This window comes from Engystomops pustulosus, chromosome 5 (genome assembly GCF_040894005.1).
Source record: "Engystomops pustulosus chromosome 5, aEngPut4.maternal, whole genome shotgun sequence".
NCBI lineage: Eukaryota > Metazoa > Chordata > Amphibia > Anura > Leptodactylidae > Engystomops > Engystomops pustulosus.
Window position 1 is genome coordinate 156,823,213 of NC_092415.1, and position 18,328 is coordinate 156,841,540.

Sequence of the window (18,328 nt, forward strand, 5' to 3'; positions counted from 1 at the left end):
TCTCTCTGTGTCTGCGTGGGTTTCCTCCGGGTCCTCCGGTTTCCTCCCACACTCCAAAAAATTACTGGTAGGTTGATTAGACTGTGAGGCCCATTGGGGAGGGGGACCAATATTTTCTGAAAGCAGACACTTGCCCCATTTTCAAAATTGCATCAAGGATTTTATAGAAATTGGCGCCTCCATGCAATTTTGATTCAAATTGAAACATATTAAAAATACTTAAAATTTGACTTTGATGGCAAAAAATTTGATCCAAACAGAAAATGTTTACCTTCACATCTCCTAAATGTAATACATGGACATTTGTAGAGTTCACAAATGTGCCCTATTGATATGTTCACATGAATAAATCCACATAATATCACAAAAGCTGTAATAACTAGATATCTGCTTTTCAGCTAGACATTTTTAGACAGTCACAACCTGCAAAATATATCAATAAAACAGAATAAAAAGTAAAGGCGCCATAAAACCTATAGAATTTTGAAAGCAGACAACCAGGCGATGCATTTGGCAATTAACATTCAAAATTTCCTCTAAAATATGTACAAATCCAGATACTTATATAAAGAAAATCTACTTTCCTAAAACAGTAAGTTGTGAGGAGATCATACAGACCCCACATGTGGATATTCACCAAAATATGCAGCAAAGGGAACTGCAGAAAATTCACACAGATCTATCATTGTCTGTTCCTTACACAATGGTAACCCAAATAAATAACTATATATCCATAAACCAAGCTAATGAGATAATAAAAGTCACTTTTAGATGTCGCCAATGTATTATCCGCACAATAACAGAACCCTCCACGCTTCATAAGAATGAGAGTGAGAATGTCATAACATAGGTGTAAATAATGGAGGATGATGGGAAATAAAAACTTTATTCCAGGACATGTGTGTGTTTTTGGTGTTACATATGGCTTTATGGACATGTTCTGGTCGCGGTGTAGTCACATTAGGCGAAGAGGATCGAATGTTCATCGTATCAGTCAATTTTCCCAACAAAAAAAAACTATCACAAAATAAAAGGGAATAAGAGAGAAAGGGCCACATGTATCACTTTTGTGCGCCTAGGTGTAGTAGTTGCGCCTAAATTCTGGCGCACTGTTTTGCCAGAATTATCACAAGCTACAACCATCTGTGATAAGTATATTTTCTGCCTCTTATTAATCACTTCACTTTAACACAGTTTAGGCGCAATTTTGGCGCAGTTAAGGCGTAATGTTAGATTCAGGCACTTACATGTGATCCTGCTACAAGCTCCTCTCTGCTTCTCCCACAGCCCAGAATGAAGATAACACAGCAGCACCCAGGTGTGTGACACCCAGCACCCAGTGACCTCCTCAGCAGGGGCTTCTCCTGGAGGGGATCCCCCAGTGCTGGTCTCCTGCTGCACCCCTGTAATTCTGTACAGTATCCCCCTCAGACACACTGGCATACCTCCCAACATTTGGGAAAAGGAAAGAGGGACAAAATGGCGGCACGCGTAGCGTGCCGCGGCGATCCCCCTAAGCCACACCCCCAATCACTCCCTGGCCACGCCCCAAATTTTAGCCATATTAAAAATAATAAAAATCATAATTTAAAAAAAAAAAAAAATTATCCTCATTGGGATTTGAACCCAGAACCTGCAGTGTCCATGTACAATAATAACACAGCGCCTCAACCCACTGAGCTATAACCTCAGTGATTAACAAGTGGAGAATTTTGGTAACTAAGAACTATATACTGCCTTGGTATATAGGGAGGGATCTTCTCAGATTATTGTAATTATTGAGACTATTATTATTATTATTATTATTATTATTGAGATGATTATTATTATTTTTACCATTATTAATAATCATCTCCATAATAATAAAATTTATAATAATAATAATAATAATAGTCTCAATAATTACAATAATAATCTCTGAGAAGATCCCTCTCTATATATCAGTGCATTAGTCTGTGTCACAGTGTAAATGGCAGATAACATGTCTTACTTACCAGAAATCCCCAGCTCTGTATCACTGGGCTTATAGCTCAGTTAGTTAAGCTCCTGTCTATGGTGCACAGGGTCCCAGGTTCGAATCTCAGCCTGGCCAAAACTTTATTTAATTTAATTATATAAAGAGCTTGTGTCTGGGGAAGACCTGGAGACCATATATGGACAGATAGAGATCTGACCTGATGACGTGGTCCCTGCTCTCTCCACTAAGCCGACACTTCTCTGAAAAGGATTCCCTGCCCGATGTCTGCTCTGGGGAACCCTAGGAGATGCAGTGACCATATATGGACAGATCTGAAGCTGATGACGTGGTCCCTGCTCTGCGCTAAGCCCGACACTTCTCTGAAAAGGATTCCCTCCCGATGTCTGTAGAAGCCATTCTGTACTGTGAGTTCAGGCTTTCAAAGTATTTACTATGCGGACACAGCAGCGGGACCTGGGGGGGAAATCCGTGACAATATCATAGCTGCCCGTGACGCGGGGCAGGGGTACAAAAAACGGGAAAGTCCCGTCAAAATCGGGACGGTTGGGAGCTATGCACTGGTGATACTGTGCACAATTACACAGGGGACACTTGTCAGTACTATGTGCAACATTCTGTAAAGTTCTCTTCTCTCTTGCTGTGAGCTCAGGATTCTGCAGAATGTTTTGTAAATAGAAGGTGATGAAGTGTAAATAGAGTCTGCAGCTCCTGTCTGCAGAGTATCTCATGTCTGTATGATCTGTTCTAGTGTCTGCAGTGTCTGGCTGATCTTTGCTGCTAGAAATGAGCTGCTCTGCAAAGGGGCTCAGTGCTTTCTTCTCAGTTAACGGCAGCTCCGGGCTGGAGTGTTTTTGCGCCCGTTTTTGCGCCTAAATGAAAAGTCGCAAGTGATGAATATCATTAGGCGCATCAAAACATCTGGATTGCTAGGATAAATGAGGGAAAGCTGGTTATTCTTTGCTGTGCAGCTAGCATTTAGTCGCATTTAGTCACACAAAAAATGGTGCGCCTGAATGAAAAGGCGCAAAAACAACAGAGAAAAACGATTGATACATGTGGCCCAAAGTGTGTTCTTAGATTTGCATAGAGAAGGGTTAAAAACATGAATATTAGTTGATATTATCCCTTCTCAAAATGTAGTAACATATAAAGTGACTATTGCCATTATCTGTGAGGTGCAGCAGCTCCTGTGTGCAGCTAATACTCCCTGCAGCCTGATGGCTAAGAATCTGGAGATGGGGGAGACACTTCAGGGGGCTGTAACTCTGGTTCTGTGACTCATAGAACCTCACTTCTTTTTTCCTATGAAAGAAGAGAGTCTCCTCTTTTATATGAATCTAAATTTGTGTTTCTAAAATGCAGAAAAACGGAGATATTAACTGTTAAACTGCCGTCGGAAGTGATATTTATATATAAAAATGGCACCTGATATTCTCACTTTAAACCTGAATATCTCTGGATCCATAGCACCTAGAAACAAAATTCAAGATTCATTTGAAAGAAGAGATTCTCCCCTTTCCCCCTGGGGGCCCTGGGCAATTGCCACCTTTGCCTACCCATAGCGCCGGCCCTGGGAACTGCATGTCTGTGGTTGCCAAAGAGGCAGCGGTTATGTAGTTTACATGGGACTGTGTGTGTGGAGGGCTAAAGGGAGAGAAGTGACACATAACATGGGTTTGTATTTTGTCGATAAAGAGACAAAATGAGAAATGTCAGGAAGGACATTTTTGGTGTAAAAAAATGGAAAATAAACCACAAAGGGTTTTTTGAGATTTTTTGAAGTCTTTTCCCACCAATAAGTAATAGTGGCATATGTGCTGTTGCAATTATTTTACTCTACTTACTTATTATTATTTAAAATAAAAAATAAAAAAACAGAGAGATTTATTAAAGGGCCAATGCCACTTTCATAAATCTGAAAAGCAGCAGAGCTCCAAAGGCAAACAGAGAACTATCGCAAAGAGCCTGCATAATGATATTTTTAGATTGGGCTTTAAATTGGGGGCTGAAGAGAAAGAATTGCAGTATTTTACATGGGACTGTATGTTGTGTTGGATAAAAGAAGTGCTGGTGTTTTAGGCATATGTAGCAAGCCTTGGAAACTGTCCAAAATAGTCTGGTTTCTGATGCATTTTATATGCCATCATTTTCCAGCGGGGAAGAGGATTCACAGAAATAAGTGACGTCACTTATTTGCTGCAGATCAAAAGACTGCAGTGTACTACTACTACTACTGTATTCTGCTGCGGATATACTGCATAATGCTGCAAAATCAAATCTGTATGTAATACATGTGCAGATACTGTTACATTGACCAATATGTTTGAGAAGTGTAATTTAGTTGGACTCAGGAGTGATTCCTTTTACATGGGACTGTATATTGATGTGGGGTGGGGGAGGGTTGAAGGCCCTCTTTCTTTTTGCATTGGATATTTGTGAGTTTAAATGGTTTGTTTTGAGGGTGCGTTCACGTGGCAGTGACGCATGCATTTTCAAATATACCAGAGCAGCTGAGAAGAGGAGATTTGCCTGATTATATAGCTGTTAACATGTTGTTTACAAAACAAATGTGTTAGCACATGTTACCACATGTATTCGTTAACACAATGTTAACACATGCGTTTTGTAAATGGAATAGGACTGCGTTACCTAGGACTGTTTGTTGTAGGGAAGTGATAATTTTTACTTGGGGGGAACCAGATGTTGATCTGTCTGTACTCCCAGACATCACATATAAGGTTATACTGCTATAATCTATCATCACTTGTAGAGACTGGAGAAGACTATTGTTATCTGTGGGTTAAGTCCTGATTTGCAGCGTGGAAAAAATAAAATTTTAATCCGTGTGTTAAGGAGCACCACATAGTCAGGGAGGCAGAAACTAAATGTGAAAGTCTGGCTCAGCAATCCCCCTCCATTGTGATTGACTTCTCAACTTTCAAACTGTCCTGCATTACTGATGGGTGTTGTACAGAAGTGTAGGACAGTTTAAAAGTAAAAATGTTGGTGCTCCTTAATACATGGATTAAGAGTTAATTTTATCCATGCTGGAATATCATTTCTTGTAAAGGTTTTCAGCATTTTCTTATTAGTACGTGCAGTAGGTGTGCAGTGCTTACACTTACAGCCCTAACCACAGCCCAGTCACCAGTAAAAAGCCCATAAAACAAGTGGTAATTCTTAAACCAACCCTAACACTAATGACCTGAGATAACATCACCCCTGTACACAAACCAAGAGCCATGCACTAGTGGAAATTGAAGGAGAAGGGAATTAGTAATCCTTCATTTCACCAACTATCCTGCCAGTGCCGAGCAATTCCATCATCGCTGAATATTTCTATGTAGTAGTAGGTGGGCCCCCAAATTTCAATTTCACTAGTGAGCCTCAGGTAGCCCAGTCCGACTGTGGGAGCACCAGTCCACCACAAAATTGGCGGCATGCAGCATTACCAGCATGTAAATGCTGCAGCTCATTCAGGAGATTAACTTAATTGTTGCCCGCTACTTTACCGGCGACATTTAAACAGATAATACTAGCAATTGGTTAATGTTGATCTGGCTCATACCTAATAACAAGTGTTCAGGAGATCGCACTGATTCGGACGCCATCTTGACTACTGTCCGCCATCTTAGATACAGCGGCCATGTTCCCTGACCATTGTCAAGTTAATGTCATGATTCAAACTTCATTTTATGTAACCTGTTTGCTCGCCTGTCAGCTAATGCCCTTTGACATTTAATGAGAAGCCAGTCTGTCCTTGATTATATTATGATTCTGGAGTCCACTTATCTTCTTCTTAGTATAAACAATATCTGTGTACAAGGTCTCTGAGCACAATTAATTAACTTTTTTCCCAGAATGTGCTGATGTCCAATGGAATCTAAGTGCCTTATCTCCTTTCATACAACACCCAAATGCTGATTTCTCTGTATTAAAATACAGCTGGGGTTTTTTGAAATAAACAGTTGGATTTGAGTGCATCTGTCATCTCGCTGCCGGCAGCTATCTCATCCTCCCTCAAAGGGTTAATTAGGACTCACCTTACAAAAGTCAAGAGGGCTGTTGGGGCCCTGCATAAAAATCCCTATCACAAGCCTCAGAACAGTCCAGAATTATTGAAATATTTCTCGGAATATCTAGGGTCCCACAAATGTGTGTGGCTTGTGGAAACTCCACCGAAAGGTGGAATGCCCCTCATAATTTGCAGGCAAGATCTAAACATCTATTTTACCAACATAAATTTTGGTAAAATGGACAATGGGGGAGATTCATCACTTTTGAGTAAAAAAATCACAAGGACATTTTCCCGCCACTCAGTGGTAGTGGCTTAAACATAGAACCACTTCTAGTGCAACGCCAGATTTATGATTTTTTTATTTTTTTAAATAATCCCCAAAAAATTGCAAGGTCACTCCACTCACCTCCTGGCATATGTGCTGTTGTGATTATTTTACACTACGATTATTAAAAAAAAATCCCAGAGAGATTTATTAAAGGGCCAACACCACATTAATAAATGCTCCAAAGACAGTTATAGAACTATCGCAAGGAGTCAGCCTAATTAAAAATTTCCCACAGTGACTTCTACAGAAAATATATAGTGTATTGCCGGAGGTTTACTTTCTGTACTTTTTTTTTTTTACGTGAAAAATATATAGACATACAGTGGAGTGTGCACACCACAACTTGCATTATTTCTGTACACGTCAATCGTAGATGAGATACATTTTCTGTTCCTCGTGAAGGGCTGTGCAGCTTCCAGAGGAAACTGTTTCTGGCAGTAGATCCCACGCAAGTTTTGCTATATGTAAAGTCTATTCTAAGATACTCCGTTTAGCAGCAGCTATTATTAGCTAACGTGTGTAACACAGACATATGAACCCTTAGCAAATGTATGCCTATTACGGTATCTTCCTACTCTTATATCACTCATGTAGAACATTCAGTACGAAAGTCCAAAAATACAGAACTACTGTGCCAGCTTCCCTGCTGAGGAGTTAAAAGTTACTTGTTTCACACGTGACAGAGCTTCTATGATGTAATGTGTCATCTCTACCATGCATCACGCAGAAAGAAGCAATCTATCATCACTTTTTCCCACATCCAAAGTGGAATTCTTGAGCTGTCTCCTCTGTAGGAAGAAGAATACAGTTACAATACAGCATCCGATGCTTGGAAAATGAAGATATTGATGGTTAAAGGTATAGATGAATCACATATTACTGATGATTAATACACATTGGGGCACATTTACTAAGGGTCCTGCGGCCGCGATTCCGTCGGGTTTTCCAGAATATTTCCGATTTGCAATGTTTTGCGCTGAATTGCCCCGGGTTTTGGCGCACATGATCGGATTGTGGCGCATCGTGACAGAGATGGGGGGCGTGGCCGTCGGACAACTCTACGCATTCAGAAAAACCGCAGAAGTTAAAAAATAATTGTGTCGCAAGATCAGCACTTACATGCACCAGGAAGAAGAAGGTAAACTCCGGCGGACCCCGGCGCAGCAGCGACACCTGCTGGATATTGGGCGCACGACCTTCGTGAATCCCGGCAGACCCGAAGCCTCGTTGGACAACGCACCACGGGATTGCGACTGGACCGGGTAAATAAATGTGCCCCATTATATCATAAACTCCCACCCAGGATAAAGGCACAATAACTTCTGAAGACCCTAATATCAGTGGATTACAACAATACATCACAAATGTAATCAGTAATAAGTGGCTGAGCACCATGCAGCATAAGATTTCATATAGAGAAGGTTTCTTCTTTGGTTCCTATTTAAATATCATGGATGAATTTATCAAAAGCTGGTTCATGTTGCAGTGGATATACTAGAGGTTTTGCCGTAGAATAGCAGTATTGAATGCATGAATGCAGGTTATAGTAAATGTATAGTAGATCCTGGGGAGGATCTGTATATAGGGGGCTTTATATAATTATATCTGGGGTGGATCTGTATATGGGGCAGACATTTAATTGAACTAGAGGGGACTGTACACTGAAAACTGCATTTTAATGAGGGCTCTAGATAATTAAACTAGAGAGGGGCTGTAAACTAAGTGGGGAATATACGGGTTCTATTTTAACTAGATTGTGGATGTTGTATATAATTTAATTGGGGTGGTCTGTATACTTTGTACACATTATTCATGATATCAAGTTTAGCTATTATTACCTTATTCATTATGACCTTTTTAACCAAATATAGTGCTGTGACAAGCCCTAATGGTTCCTACCAACATCAATGAGGGGAATTAACTATTTCTCCTGCACCAGAAAATGATGGATTTGTGCAAAAAATGCCTTCTGACACAATTATGAAGGGTTTTAGACCATCTATTGTCCTTTTTGTGACTCATCTGTCAAAGGGAGCCTTGTGAAAGAGACATGATTTTGGAGAAAGGGGAGGTGGCCATATTGGAATTAGCCTGTGTGCCAAAAAATAAAGGAGGGAGCGCCAAATTGTGGTAGACTGTTTAGAACTGCTTAAAGCATGTCTAAAAGTAGAATTCAACAGTCTTATGCTGCGACAGATTCATTATTACAATGATGAATTTAGGGCAGCACAGGACTAGTGTTGTCTCGCAGCCTGAATTTCCCCCAATGTGTTGGATAAAAGGCCACTAGGTGGCACTAATCAGCCTCATCAGAATCACAACCTTAATTCTGTTTTATATATGAATTTAGTCTCCTACATAGGGGAATTAGGCTAAGACAGCAAAATGCAGCTTCTTCCCTCAGCCAAGGAGCTACCGAAATAGCAAAACCGTGCTGTAACATGTTTTTTTTTTAAACCATACTGAAAAAAACAGCATTGCAGAGTGAGCTTTGCTGTTTTCTTAATTTTAGGTATTACAGAAATAGTGTAGCTCAGCGGCGTAGTTACAGGAGTCACATAGTTCCTATTGAGGCCCTATTACTTAAGTACTATTACTGTGGGTCTTAGGCCAAAATAATCAACTGTATCTGGACACAGATACAATTAAAGGTGAGAACAGTGCTGCAGGGTGTGTCACACAGGGCATTCTGGAGTTCTGCACTTCTGCCTACACCACTTAGCAGAAGCATAATGGCAGAACCGAAAATAGAGTTTTTTGGAGTGTTGGCAAGTGGTTGCATTGTATAAATACAGGCAGTCCCCGGATTACATACAAGATAGGGTCTGTAGGTTTGTTCTTAACCCCTTAATGACCGCTGTATCGTCTTTTTACGGCGGTCATTAAGGGTACTTCTTCTGACGCCTACGCCTTTCTACAGCGGCGCGTCAGAAGATTTCGGGACACAGGGTCTCACTGGTGCCGGTGTCGGGCTGTGATATCACAGCCCAGACCCGGCACTAACACCCGGGATCGGAAAAACTCCGATCCCGGGTGTTTAACCTCTTACACACGTGCAAGTGTGTCCCCCGTGGATCGGACCCCCCCGGTGAGCTTACCGGGGGATCCGATCCCTCCTGCCTCAGCCCCGGGTTCCGACGAGTGACCCGGGGCTGTCGGCTCCTCTCTGTGCTGGGTTCCGCCTCCTGGCAGGACCCGGCTGTGTGTAACTGAGCATGCTCAGCATGCTCAGTTACTTACACTATACACTGCAATACAAGTGTATTGCAGTGTAAAGGCTTGAATAAGCGATCGGATGATCGCTTATTCAAGCCAAGAAGTAGAAAATGTAAAAAAAGTTAAAAAAAAATAAATAAAATTTTTTTATAATATAATTAAATAAATAAATAAAATAAAAGTCCCATAATCTCCCCAGTAGCACATAAAATGCAAATAAAATAAATAAAACACAAAAACACGTACATATTTGGTATCACTGCGTCCGTATTAATCTGTACAATAAATATAAATCAATATTGAACCCGCTCAGTGAACTACGTAAAAAAAAAACTCGAAAAACCCATAATATACAATTTTCCATCAAACACCATCACAAAAAATGTTCTAAAAAGTGATCAAAAAAAGTTACGTTCCCTAATATGATACGACTGAAAAGAACAACTGTTTTCGCAAAAAATAAGCCCTCAACCAGATCTGACAACAGAAAAATAAAGAAGTTATGGCCCTGAAAAGTTGTCAATAGTAAAAACACCGCAATCGTAGTGAACCAGAGAATAAAGATAAAATATTATTTTTGCGTTACGGTGAGCGGGGGGAAAAAAATGCTAACAATTCAAAATAAAAATTGATGATTTTGTTTGTGTCCCCCTTGAAATAGTTAATAAAATCTCATGAATTAGCTTTAGACTCCCAAAATAAATTATCTATACATTGTATCTCATCCCGTACATAATAAGACCTCATACGTTCGCTTTAACAAAAAAAATAATTTGTAGGTCGTACAAAGTGACAATACAAATCTGCTGTGAATGGCGCCTCCATTCATTCTATACTCGGCCGTGCGCCCGTACAGCAGTTTACCACCACATATGGGGTATCAGTAAACTGGGGAGGAATTGGGCATCAAACGTTGCAGTGCGTTTCATCATTTAATTTATTAATTTATTCTGAAAATGTCAGTTTTGGCCTAAATGAATGTATTTTCCAAAAAAATTCTATAGTTTCTAAATCGCAGGTCCATATTTTTTAACCCATGTGAAACACTTAAAGGGTTAATAGACTTAAGTTGTTTTACATATGTTGAGGGGTGAACTTTCTATAGTGGGGTATTTTATGGGGTTTTACTATTATTTAGGCCTCTCAAAGTCACTTGGAAGCTGAGTTGTCCCTCAAAATGTGAGTTTTGGCAATTTTCATGTAAATAAGAAAAATCGCACCTAAAAGTTCTGCCCCTCATAACATCCTAGAAAAATGACCGGAAGCATAAAATATCATCCCAACATAAAGCAGGTATTCCGTAAATGTTAATTATCAAACTTTTTGGGTAGTTTTACATCTTGTCTGGAAACCAGAACATTTCAAACTTGGAAAATGAAGAATTTTTACAAACTTTTGCCAAATTTTCACTTTTTTTCAGAACGAAACGCAAAACTTATCACTTAAATTTTATAACTAACATGAAGTACAATGTGTCACGAGAAAACTATCTCAAAATCACAGAGATATGTTAAAGCGTTCCAAAGTTATAACCAATTATTGTGAGACATGTCAGATTTGGTCATTGAGCTGAAAACTAGTGTCGGTGATAAGGGGTTAAGTTGAATTTGTATGTAAGTCGGAACTATATATTTTATCATTGTAATCCCAGCCAGAACTTTTTTGGTCTCTGTGACAATTGGATTTTAAAAATGTTGGGTTGTCATAAGAATCAATATTAACACTAATGCTTCATTACAGACACATTTAATAACTGTTACAGCTGATCATTGTAGCCTAGGACTAAAGTACAATAAATTACCAATATCCAGTGGTCCGTTTGTAACTAGGGGTCGTATGTAAGTCGAGTGTTCTTAAGTAGGGGACCGCCTGTATCTATTTTGGGGGCCATATAATAAATTAGAAGGGTCATAATATATGATATAATTTATTAGGGACACAATATATAATTAGCTGGAGTATTATACATAATATCATTTTCTAGTGAGCACTATATGTAATGAAGGAGTGTATTTAATTGGGAGGGGCACTGTATATAATTTAATGGGAGAAAACTATATAATATTATATTATAATTACTTTAAATTACTCAGGGTACCACCGCGTATAGTAAAAAAATTGAAGGTCACTAATAATAATATTTGAATGCATTGAATATGATAGGATTAATTCAAGGGTGTTGTATATTATATATTATTTTAGGGGTCACCAGAATGTAATAAGATTAACTCAGGGGCACTATATATAATATAATTAATTAATGGGTCCCTGTACATAATGCAATTAAGGAATCACTTTGTCTTCTAATTAATTAATGGGTGTCCTTTTATATACAGGGAAAACATATTTTTGAGATTTGCAGGAGAAATTTTTTTGTGATATATGCAGGGACACTACATTATCAGTTGTGAGGGTTATTTTGGCTGCTAATATTTCTCCTAACTACTTCAGGGGGGTTATTTACAAAAAACTCTCAAAGGGATTGCCCAGCTATGCAATACCTATACATGGTGTGTAATAAAATACTTTTATTAGTTTACACATGGGGGTTGTAATTGGACATATAGGGATAATTGCACACAGTGATGTCACATATATGTAATACGTAGATGTAACTACCTACCCCTGAGCTTTACTATATCCTTTATAGAAGCTATATTCAGACAAACGTGTTGATGTTTGATTGTGCACAGACTAGAATTGAGCAGTGCAGGGTCTGTTTTTTCATTGACCCATTTACTTCGAAGGTGGATCAATTCTGTGAAACCAGAACCTTATAAAATATAGGATATGCACTATTTTTTCACACATCGGACACCAAAAGATTAAATACATATTATTTATATTAAATTATATATTGTGTGAATAAAGACTTAAATTATCCGACAAATCTATAAATAAATGCCGACAAAGATAATAACAATAGGTAACAACCGCACCCCTTCTGGCTCGTAGTCATTAACACTAAATGGTGTGAGGGTTGTCTCCAAAACTAGATAATAACTTAGTGACTACAACACTGATCACACACAGGCGAAGGTGTCATCTAGCAATGGATGATCACTCTGCTCCATCAGGTGCACAATTGTATTACGCCTTATTCCAGCAAAGACCTAAGTGCTTTAGCAGCAAGATGTCTTCAGCTCCTTGCACCTCCACATTGTGCCCCTGTAAAAACCTTCTCTTATATTGTGATCGTGGGATTACATTTTTGCACTGAAAGGGGTGTACCGGTACACAGCCGTGCGCCACATTTATCAAGCAATGTTTGACAGAATTGTGTTGCACGCTCCATGTTAGAGCTGCACTGTTGAAGCAGTGCAGGGTGCGCCAGATTTATGAAGAACAGGTGCCACAATTCCTGAATCTTGCGCACTCTGCACACTTCACAGGCTTGTTTTTCATGAATGTGGGCCATTGTTTCGATAGCTGCACACATCCCCATGTCTTTCTATGGGCTCATTCACACGCTGTGGTTTCAAGGTCGGACTTGATGGACTTGCGTCTTTTTCCAGCCTTATATACTATGATACTACTATGAAGGTTTAGGGCTCTTTCACATTGGCGTTGTTTTTTACACCTGTGGTTCAGTGATTTCCATGTATGCTTTTCAAAGCCATTGGACCACATTTACTAAAAACAATGCAAAGTGCACTATGTGCCATTTACCTGTGTAGTATGCAGTGGGCACCGTATTCATGATCTGTGGTGCCAGTTCTTCATGAATCTGGTGCCCCCTGCACTGCTCCGGCAGAGTGCACCTTTTTTTTTTTTTTTTTTTTTTGGGGGGGGGGGGGGGAGTCGCACCAGAACGCCCTCTTCAGTGCAGAATTTTGTTTCAAGTGGGGTATAGTGCAGCGTGCGGCACAAATGTTTCTTGGACACTTCTTAAATACATGTGCAAAGTCCGACAGAAAACTGGCGCAGGGGCTTTAATAAATCTGGGCCATTGTTTTCAATGGGTGATTTCAAGTTGGCTTATTTTTTCACTATAATAATAATAATAATTCTTTATTTATATAGCGCACACAGATTACACAGCACTGCACAAGCATGTCTAATTGGTCACAGATCCGTTGTCTGTCTCAAAGCGCACCATGTGAACACAGCCTCCATATCTACAAATGAAAAAAAAAATAGAAGTAGATTATTAACATGGAAGAGCAGCATATGCTTCCATTACAGTTTTATCTCTTTAGGGACTATATGTGGTATTTTTTTATTTTTTTTTTATAAATACTGAAAATAAATGTGTGAATGGGGTCGTAAGAGTTTTTTTATATCACAAAAAAAGGTTGCGCCAAAACAGCTGTGAACAGCTCGTGTGGAGTCCGTATAGTGTCCGTGTGCACATCACGAGCTCCTCTCTGTGATGCCGGAGCGGTCCATGTGGGACAGGCAGGGGGCGGCAGGTAGCTCCCTCCGCCTCCCGCATAAGTGTCGGCTACTAGAGAGCCTCCAGGGGGCACGGCAGGAGCCGCGGCGCAGACCCCAGCCCTTTGTGGTGTGTAGTAGGTGGCAGTAGTGTTTCCTGTTGTTGTGCGCTGCCCTCCCCTCCTCCGCCCACCCCTCACTGTTCTGGCGGAAGTGAGCGGCGCTCTCCTAATCATTAAAGCGCAGGATAGTGATCTCCAGAGCGCACGTCTAAGGCTAGAGCTCGGTCCACTCATCGCGTCCCCCCTCCTGCCCCCTGTATGGTCCGGAAGACCAACATGTGACGCTTGTCCCGGGGGAGCGCACCACGACACATGGAGGGGAGCCCCGGGCAACTGTCGCCAGCCGCATATTATACCTCAGCGATCGGATTGAAGAAGCGATCAGATCGGACACAAGTCCGGATTCGTGTGTAAACAGACTATGGAGTGGTGGGATGAGTATCTGAGCTCTGGCACAGGGGGGTGTGTCTGACTGCCGGGGGCTCCGCTGCCGCTACTGGGAAACTTGTAACATCCCGGGGACATGCTGTAGGCTGAGCCGCTCCTCCGCGTCCATGGCTTCGTTTCCCGAGGCGGCAGACTTCCAGCTGTGCCCGCTGTGTAAGGAGATGTGCGTGTCCTCTGCCCCCATCTCCTCGTCCAGCTCGTCGTCGTCCTCCTCACAAGCCTCGAGCAGCAGCAGCAGTAGCGGCGGTGGCAGCAGCACCCGCCGGCTGCACGTCCTGCCCTGTCTCCATGCCTTCTGCAGGCAGTGCCTAGAGGGGCACCGGAGCCCCGGGGACTCCCTGCAGCTGCACTGCCCCGTGTGTGACCACAAGGTGCTCATGTCTGAGGCTGGCATGGACGCCCTGCCCTCCTCCACCTTCCTGCACCTCAGTAACTTGCTGGACGCCGTAGTGGGAGCCGCCGACGAGCCGCAGAGCAATGGCAGCCGTGCGGGGGGCAGGAGGCAGCCGCGGCCCCGCTCCGCTTCGTGCTCCTCGTCCAGTCTCCTCCGCCGGGCGCCCCCCTGCCAGCCCGAGCCGCGCTGCTCGTCCTGTGACGAGGGGAATGGTGCCAGCTCCCACTGCCTGGACTGCCAGGAGAACCTGTGCGACAACTGCCTGCGGGCACACCAGAGGGTGCGCCTCACCAAGGACCACTTCATAGAGAGGTTCCCCGGGAGCAGGGCTGCCCCGGGCTGCATCAGCGGCACTGCCTCCCCCTGCAACTCAGCAGCATCCAGCGCTGCCACTACCTCATCCTCCTCTACCTCGTCCCCCTTCCAGGGCAGCGCCTTCTCCATCCTGCCCGTGTACCCAGAGAGGCTCTCCTACTGCCAGCAGCACGACGAGGAGGTGAGTCCTGCCGCACGGCTTGTATACATCATTGTCTAATGTTTGCTTGGAGCATTGTTGAAAAGATTTCCAAAGTGGCAAGAAAAGTGTCAAAATAATCTCCCCCCAACACCAGTAATGTGTCAGGCACAGTTCACACTAGACTTTCCATCCAGTCCACTGTAGTCCTTACTGACTGGTCCTGAAATGTCTGGTCACACAATGTGTGTGTATATAAATGTGCATTGGTTGGAATTGCTGATTTTTGGTTCCATCCATTGCCCCTTTAACCCTCAAGTTGCTTTGATGCAATTCTATTATCCAGTAAGTTGTCACATTTCATATCAACAGGCTCCTGTGTGTGTGTGTGTGTGTGTGTGTGTGTGTGGTTTTTTTTTCCTCTTTATCTCTAATTAAGTTTAGTTGTTGTTTTCCCTTATGTTATCATCACACTTTAATTTGTTGATGTGCAGATTTCTAGCTATAATACCGTGGAGGGAGGCAGTTCTTTATATTGTTCACAGCAGAGTTGAATTTGTTACAGTGCACCCCCTCCTATTTAGATAATGGAGTAATTTATTCCGTATTGTTGTGGAGAGCTTGTATGTGTGTGGCCCAGGCGGTGGCATCATGGCTGGAAGTGCTGTAAAAATCCATGTAGAAATTGGAGAGCTAAATAATCTCCCCATTTTCCAGGATATGCAGTGGTTTGATATGTATCTAAAGAGTAGATGTAATCAGGTCCCCGCTCCCGTGGTGAGATTTACGTTTTGTATGTTATGGGGGTGGGCGTGGTTGTGGTAGGTTGTGTTTTCAGTATTACAGATGATGTATCTTGTTCAGTCTTATAATACTACGTCTTTTATTCTCGTGTATTTGGCAGGTTAGCTTTGTGTTGTGTTATAGTGCTCTTTCAATATATGTGGTTTACGAATGGTTAATGGTCATTGCTGTAACAAAATGCAATATATATTAGTGATTGTAAAAAAAAATGTTTATTCCCATAACCACAACGAAAAGTTGTGTAATGGTCACATTACCATTTAATGTTACTAAAGTATTTTGTGCCCTTAATGCTAAACATTTTGATCGTTTTTGCGTATTAGGTGTGTGTTTTTGTTTGTTTGGTTTTTTTGAATATATCTTTATGTAAACCTTTAGAGGTGAAGAAATTGGGACACTACTTTTTACATTAATATCTTTTCATCCTATAGTAAAATAAGTGCAAATCTCTAGAACAGGTTAGTGGTACAAAACGTAGTAGTGTGTTGATCACTGCCCCTTACATGGCATCTCTATACCACTCATTATATGGATTCTGTCCCAATTACAAAAACATTATGTCACTTCCTACAAGAGTATTGGAAGTGACGGATGCACATGACATAATCTTATATGCAGTAAACTATTTTTACACGTTGTTTACATTCTAACAATTCAGACTTTCTCAGTTGTACAAAGGACAGTTTTGTTAGCAATGTAGAAAAGCAGATGATCCTCATAAGTGATGAGATGTGTTGTATGTCACCAGAGCCCTTTATGTAAGATGCATTGATTGAGGTGTAATCTCTGAAAGCTTTGTATAGATCTCCCCATATCTCTGACCCCATTCATACAAGTGGTATATTTAGAACTGCTTTATGTGTAAGATAAAACATTTGCTTGTGTATGTGTGTAAATAGTGGAGAATATATTTCCTGTTGCTTATGACTCATACATATAGTCTTCAAAGCTGCAAGTAGATTGCCATGTGCCCCTACAATTTCATAGGAGACCTGTCTATATGGAAGTCTGAGGATCTACAGAGTAACATACAAAGAGAACCTACAAGCTGCATGCAAGTGACTCTATAATCTAAGAATAGTAGCTGTATATCAGAATATTAGACATTCTGTGAATAGAATTTCCACAATTTTTGGAAGTCATATCAAGAAATATTTCTTAGTATAATCCTGATTGATTCTCCAAGACACGTTGTGATGGGAGGAGTTCTTATGGACATGGCTAGGGTGACTTTTTTTCTTTTTTTCCCCTGCCAGTTTGTGTGACTTCTCTCATCATGGCCAATGTATAAGTTCGTAGATAATTTGTGAGGTGCATACCCCGTTTCTATTTATTTATTTATTTTTTCTAAATAAGAGATGTAACCAGACTCCATGGGATGATTTGAGTTTTCTGTAGAATTGGTGTTTTGCTCGGGTTATAATCAAAGGTGGATTATGTAGAGATCCTCCTAGTAGTCACTGTGTCCACTTTGCTTGTCAAACCAGTTTATAATCGGCAAGTCTGAAACTTGTAGGCATTTATTACCCCTCTGCCCTTCAGCATTTCTGCCCAGATACTGTGACTCTCTAAAATGGAATTCCACTTGTAGTCATGAAAGTTTTCGTTCAGGATGGAATTTTTGTACTACTTGTATAATGTTCCCTCGCTCTGTTTTTGTGCAGTTAATTCCCTGCCTGAAAGCTGAATCGGTTGTAGAACTTCTTCTCATATTAAAAAGCAAGGAAATTATTGTTATGCACACACCATCTAAGAAAGTTGTAAATAGACAATCTCCTCTAAAAGTAGTTAATAAGTGTATTATAACTTACAATGTTTAAATGTTGTAAGTATAAAAATGTATAATAACTTTGCTACCAGTCATTGAAGAGCTGTGAAAGTAGAGGGCAAACACAATTACCCGGAAGCTGATGTCTTACAACGTGGAAACATTTTGTAATGTAATTTTTTACATGAATTTTCATTTTCACAAGGTTTTTGTTGTTAATATGAGCCAACTACGAGGATAACAAGAACAAGACCTTTATAGCTTGACACTTGATCAATCCAAAAACATGCGTTGGGTAGAAACTATATTCACATCATGTTTCTGGCTTAATTCTAATAGAAATGTCTGACTAAAGTGTATCAGAAATGCTCTTGGTCTTTTTCTTCTGAAAATTGCACAAAAATAATGAAGTTAAAGATTAAAAATTGTAGGACAGGACTCGTGTATGAATAGGTATATCTGTCTAACATTTCTGAATGACGTAC

At 40.9% G+C, this 18,328-nt stretch overlaps 1 protein-coding gene across 3 annotated transcripts in view; it reads left to right on the plus strand.

Annotated features, from left to right (window-relative positions):
- The first annotated feature begins 13,967 nt into the window (after nt 1-13,967).
- Nucleotides 13,968-18,328, plus strand: part of TRIM71 (tripartite motif containing 71) — a 39,100-nt gene continuing 34,739 nt past the window's right edge. For all 3 annotated transcript variants that reach the window (XM_072153553.1, XM_072153554.1, XM_072153555.1), the window contains exon 1: nt 13,968-15,313. In XM_072153553.1, the coding sequence (XP_072009654.1) occupies nt 14,531-15,313 (783 nt within the window). In that variant the 5' untranslated portion in view covers nt 13,968-14,530. The remainder of the gene's footprint in view (nt 15,314-18,328) is intronic.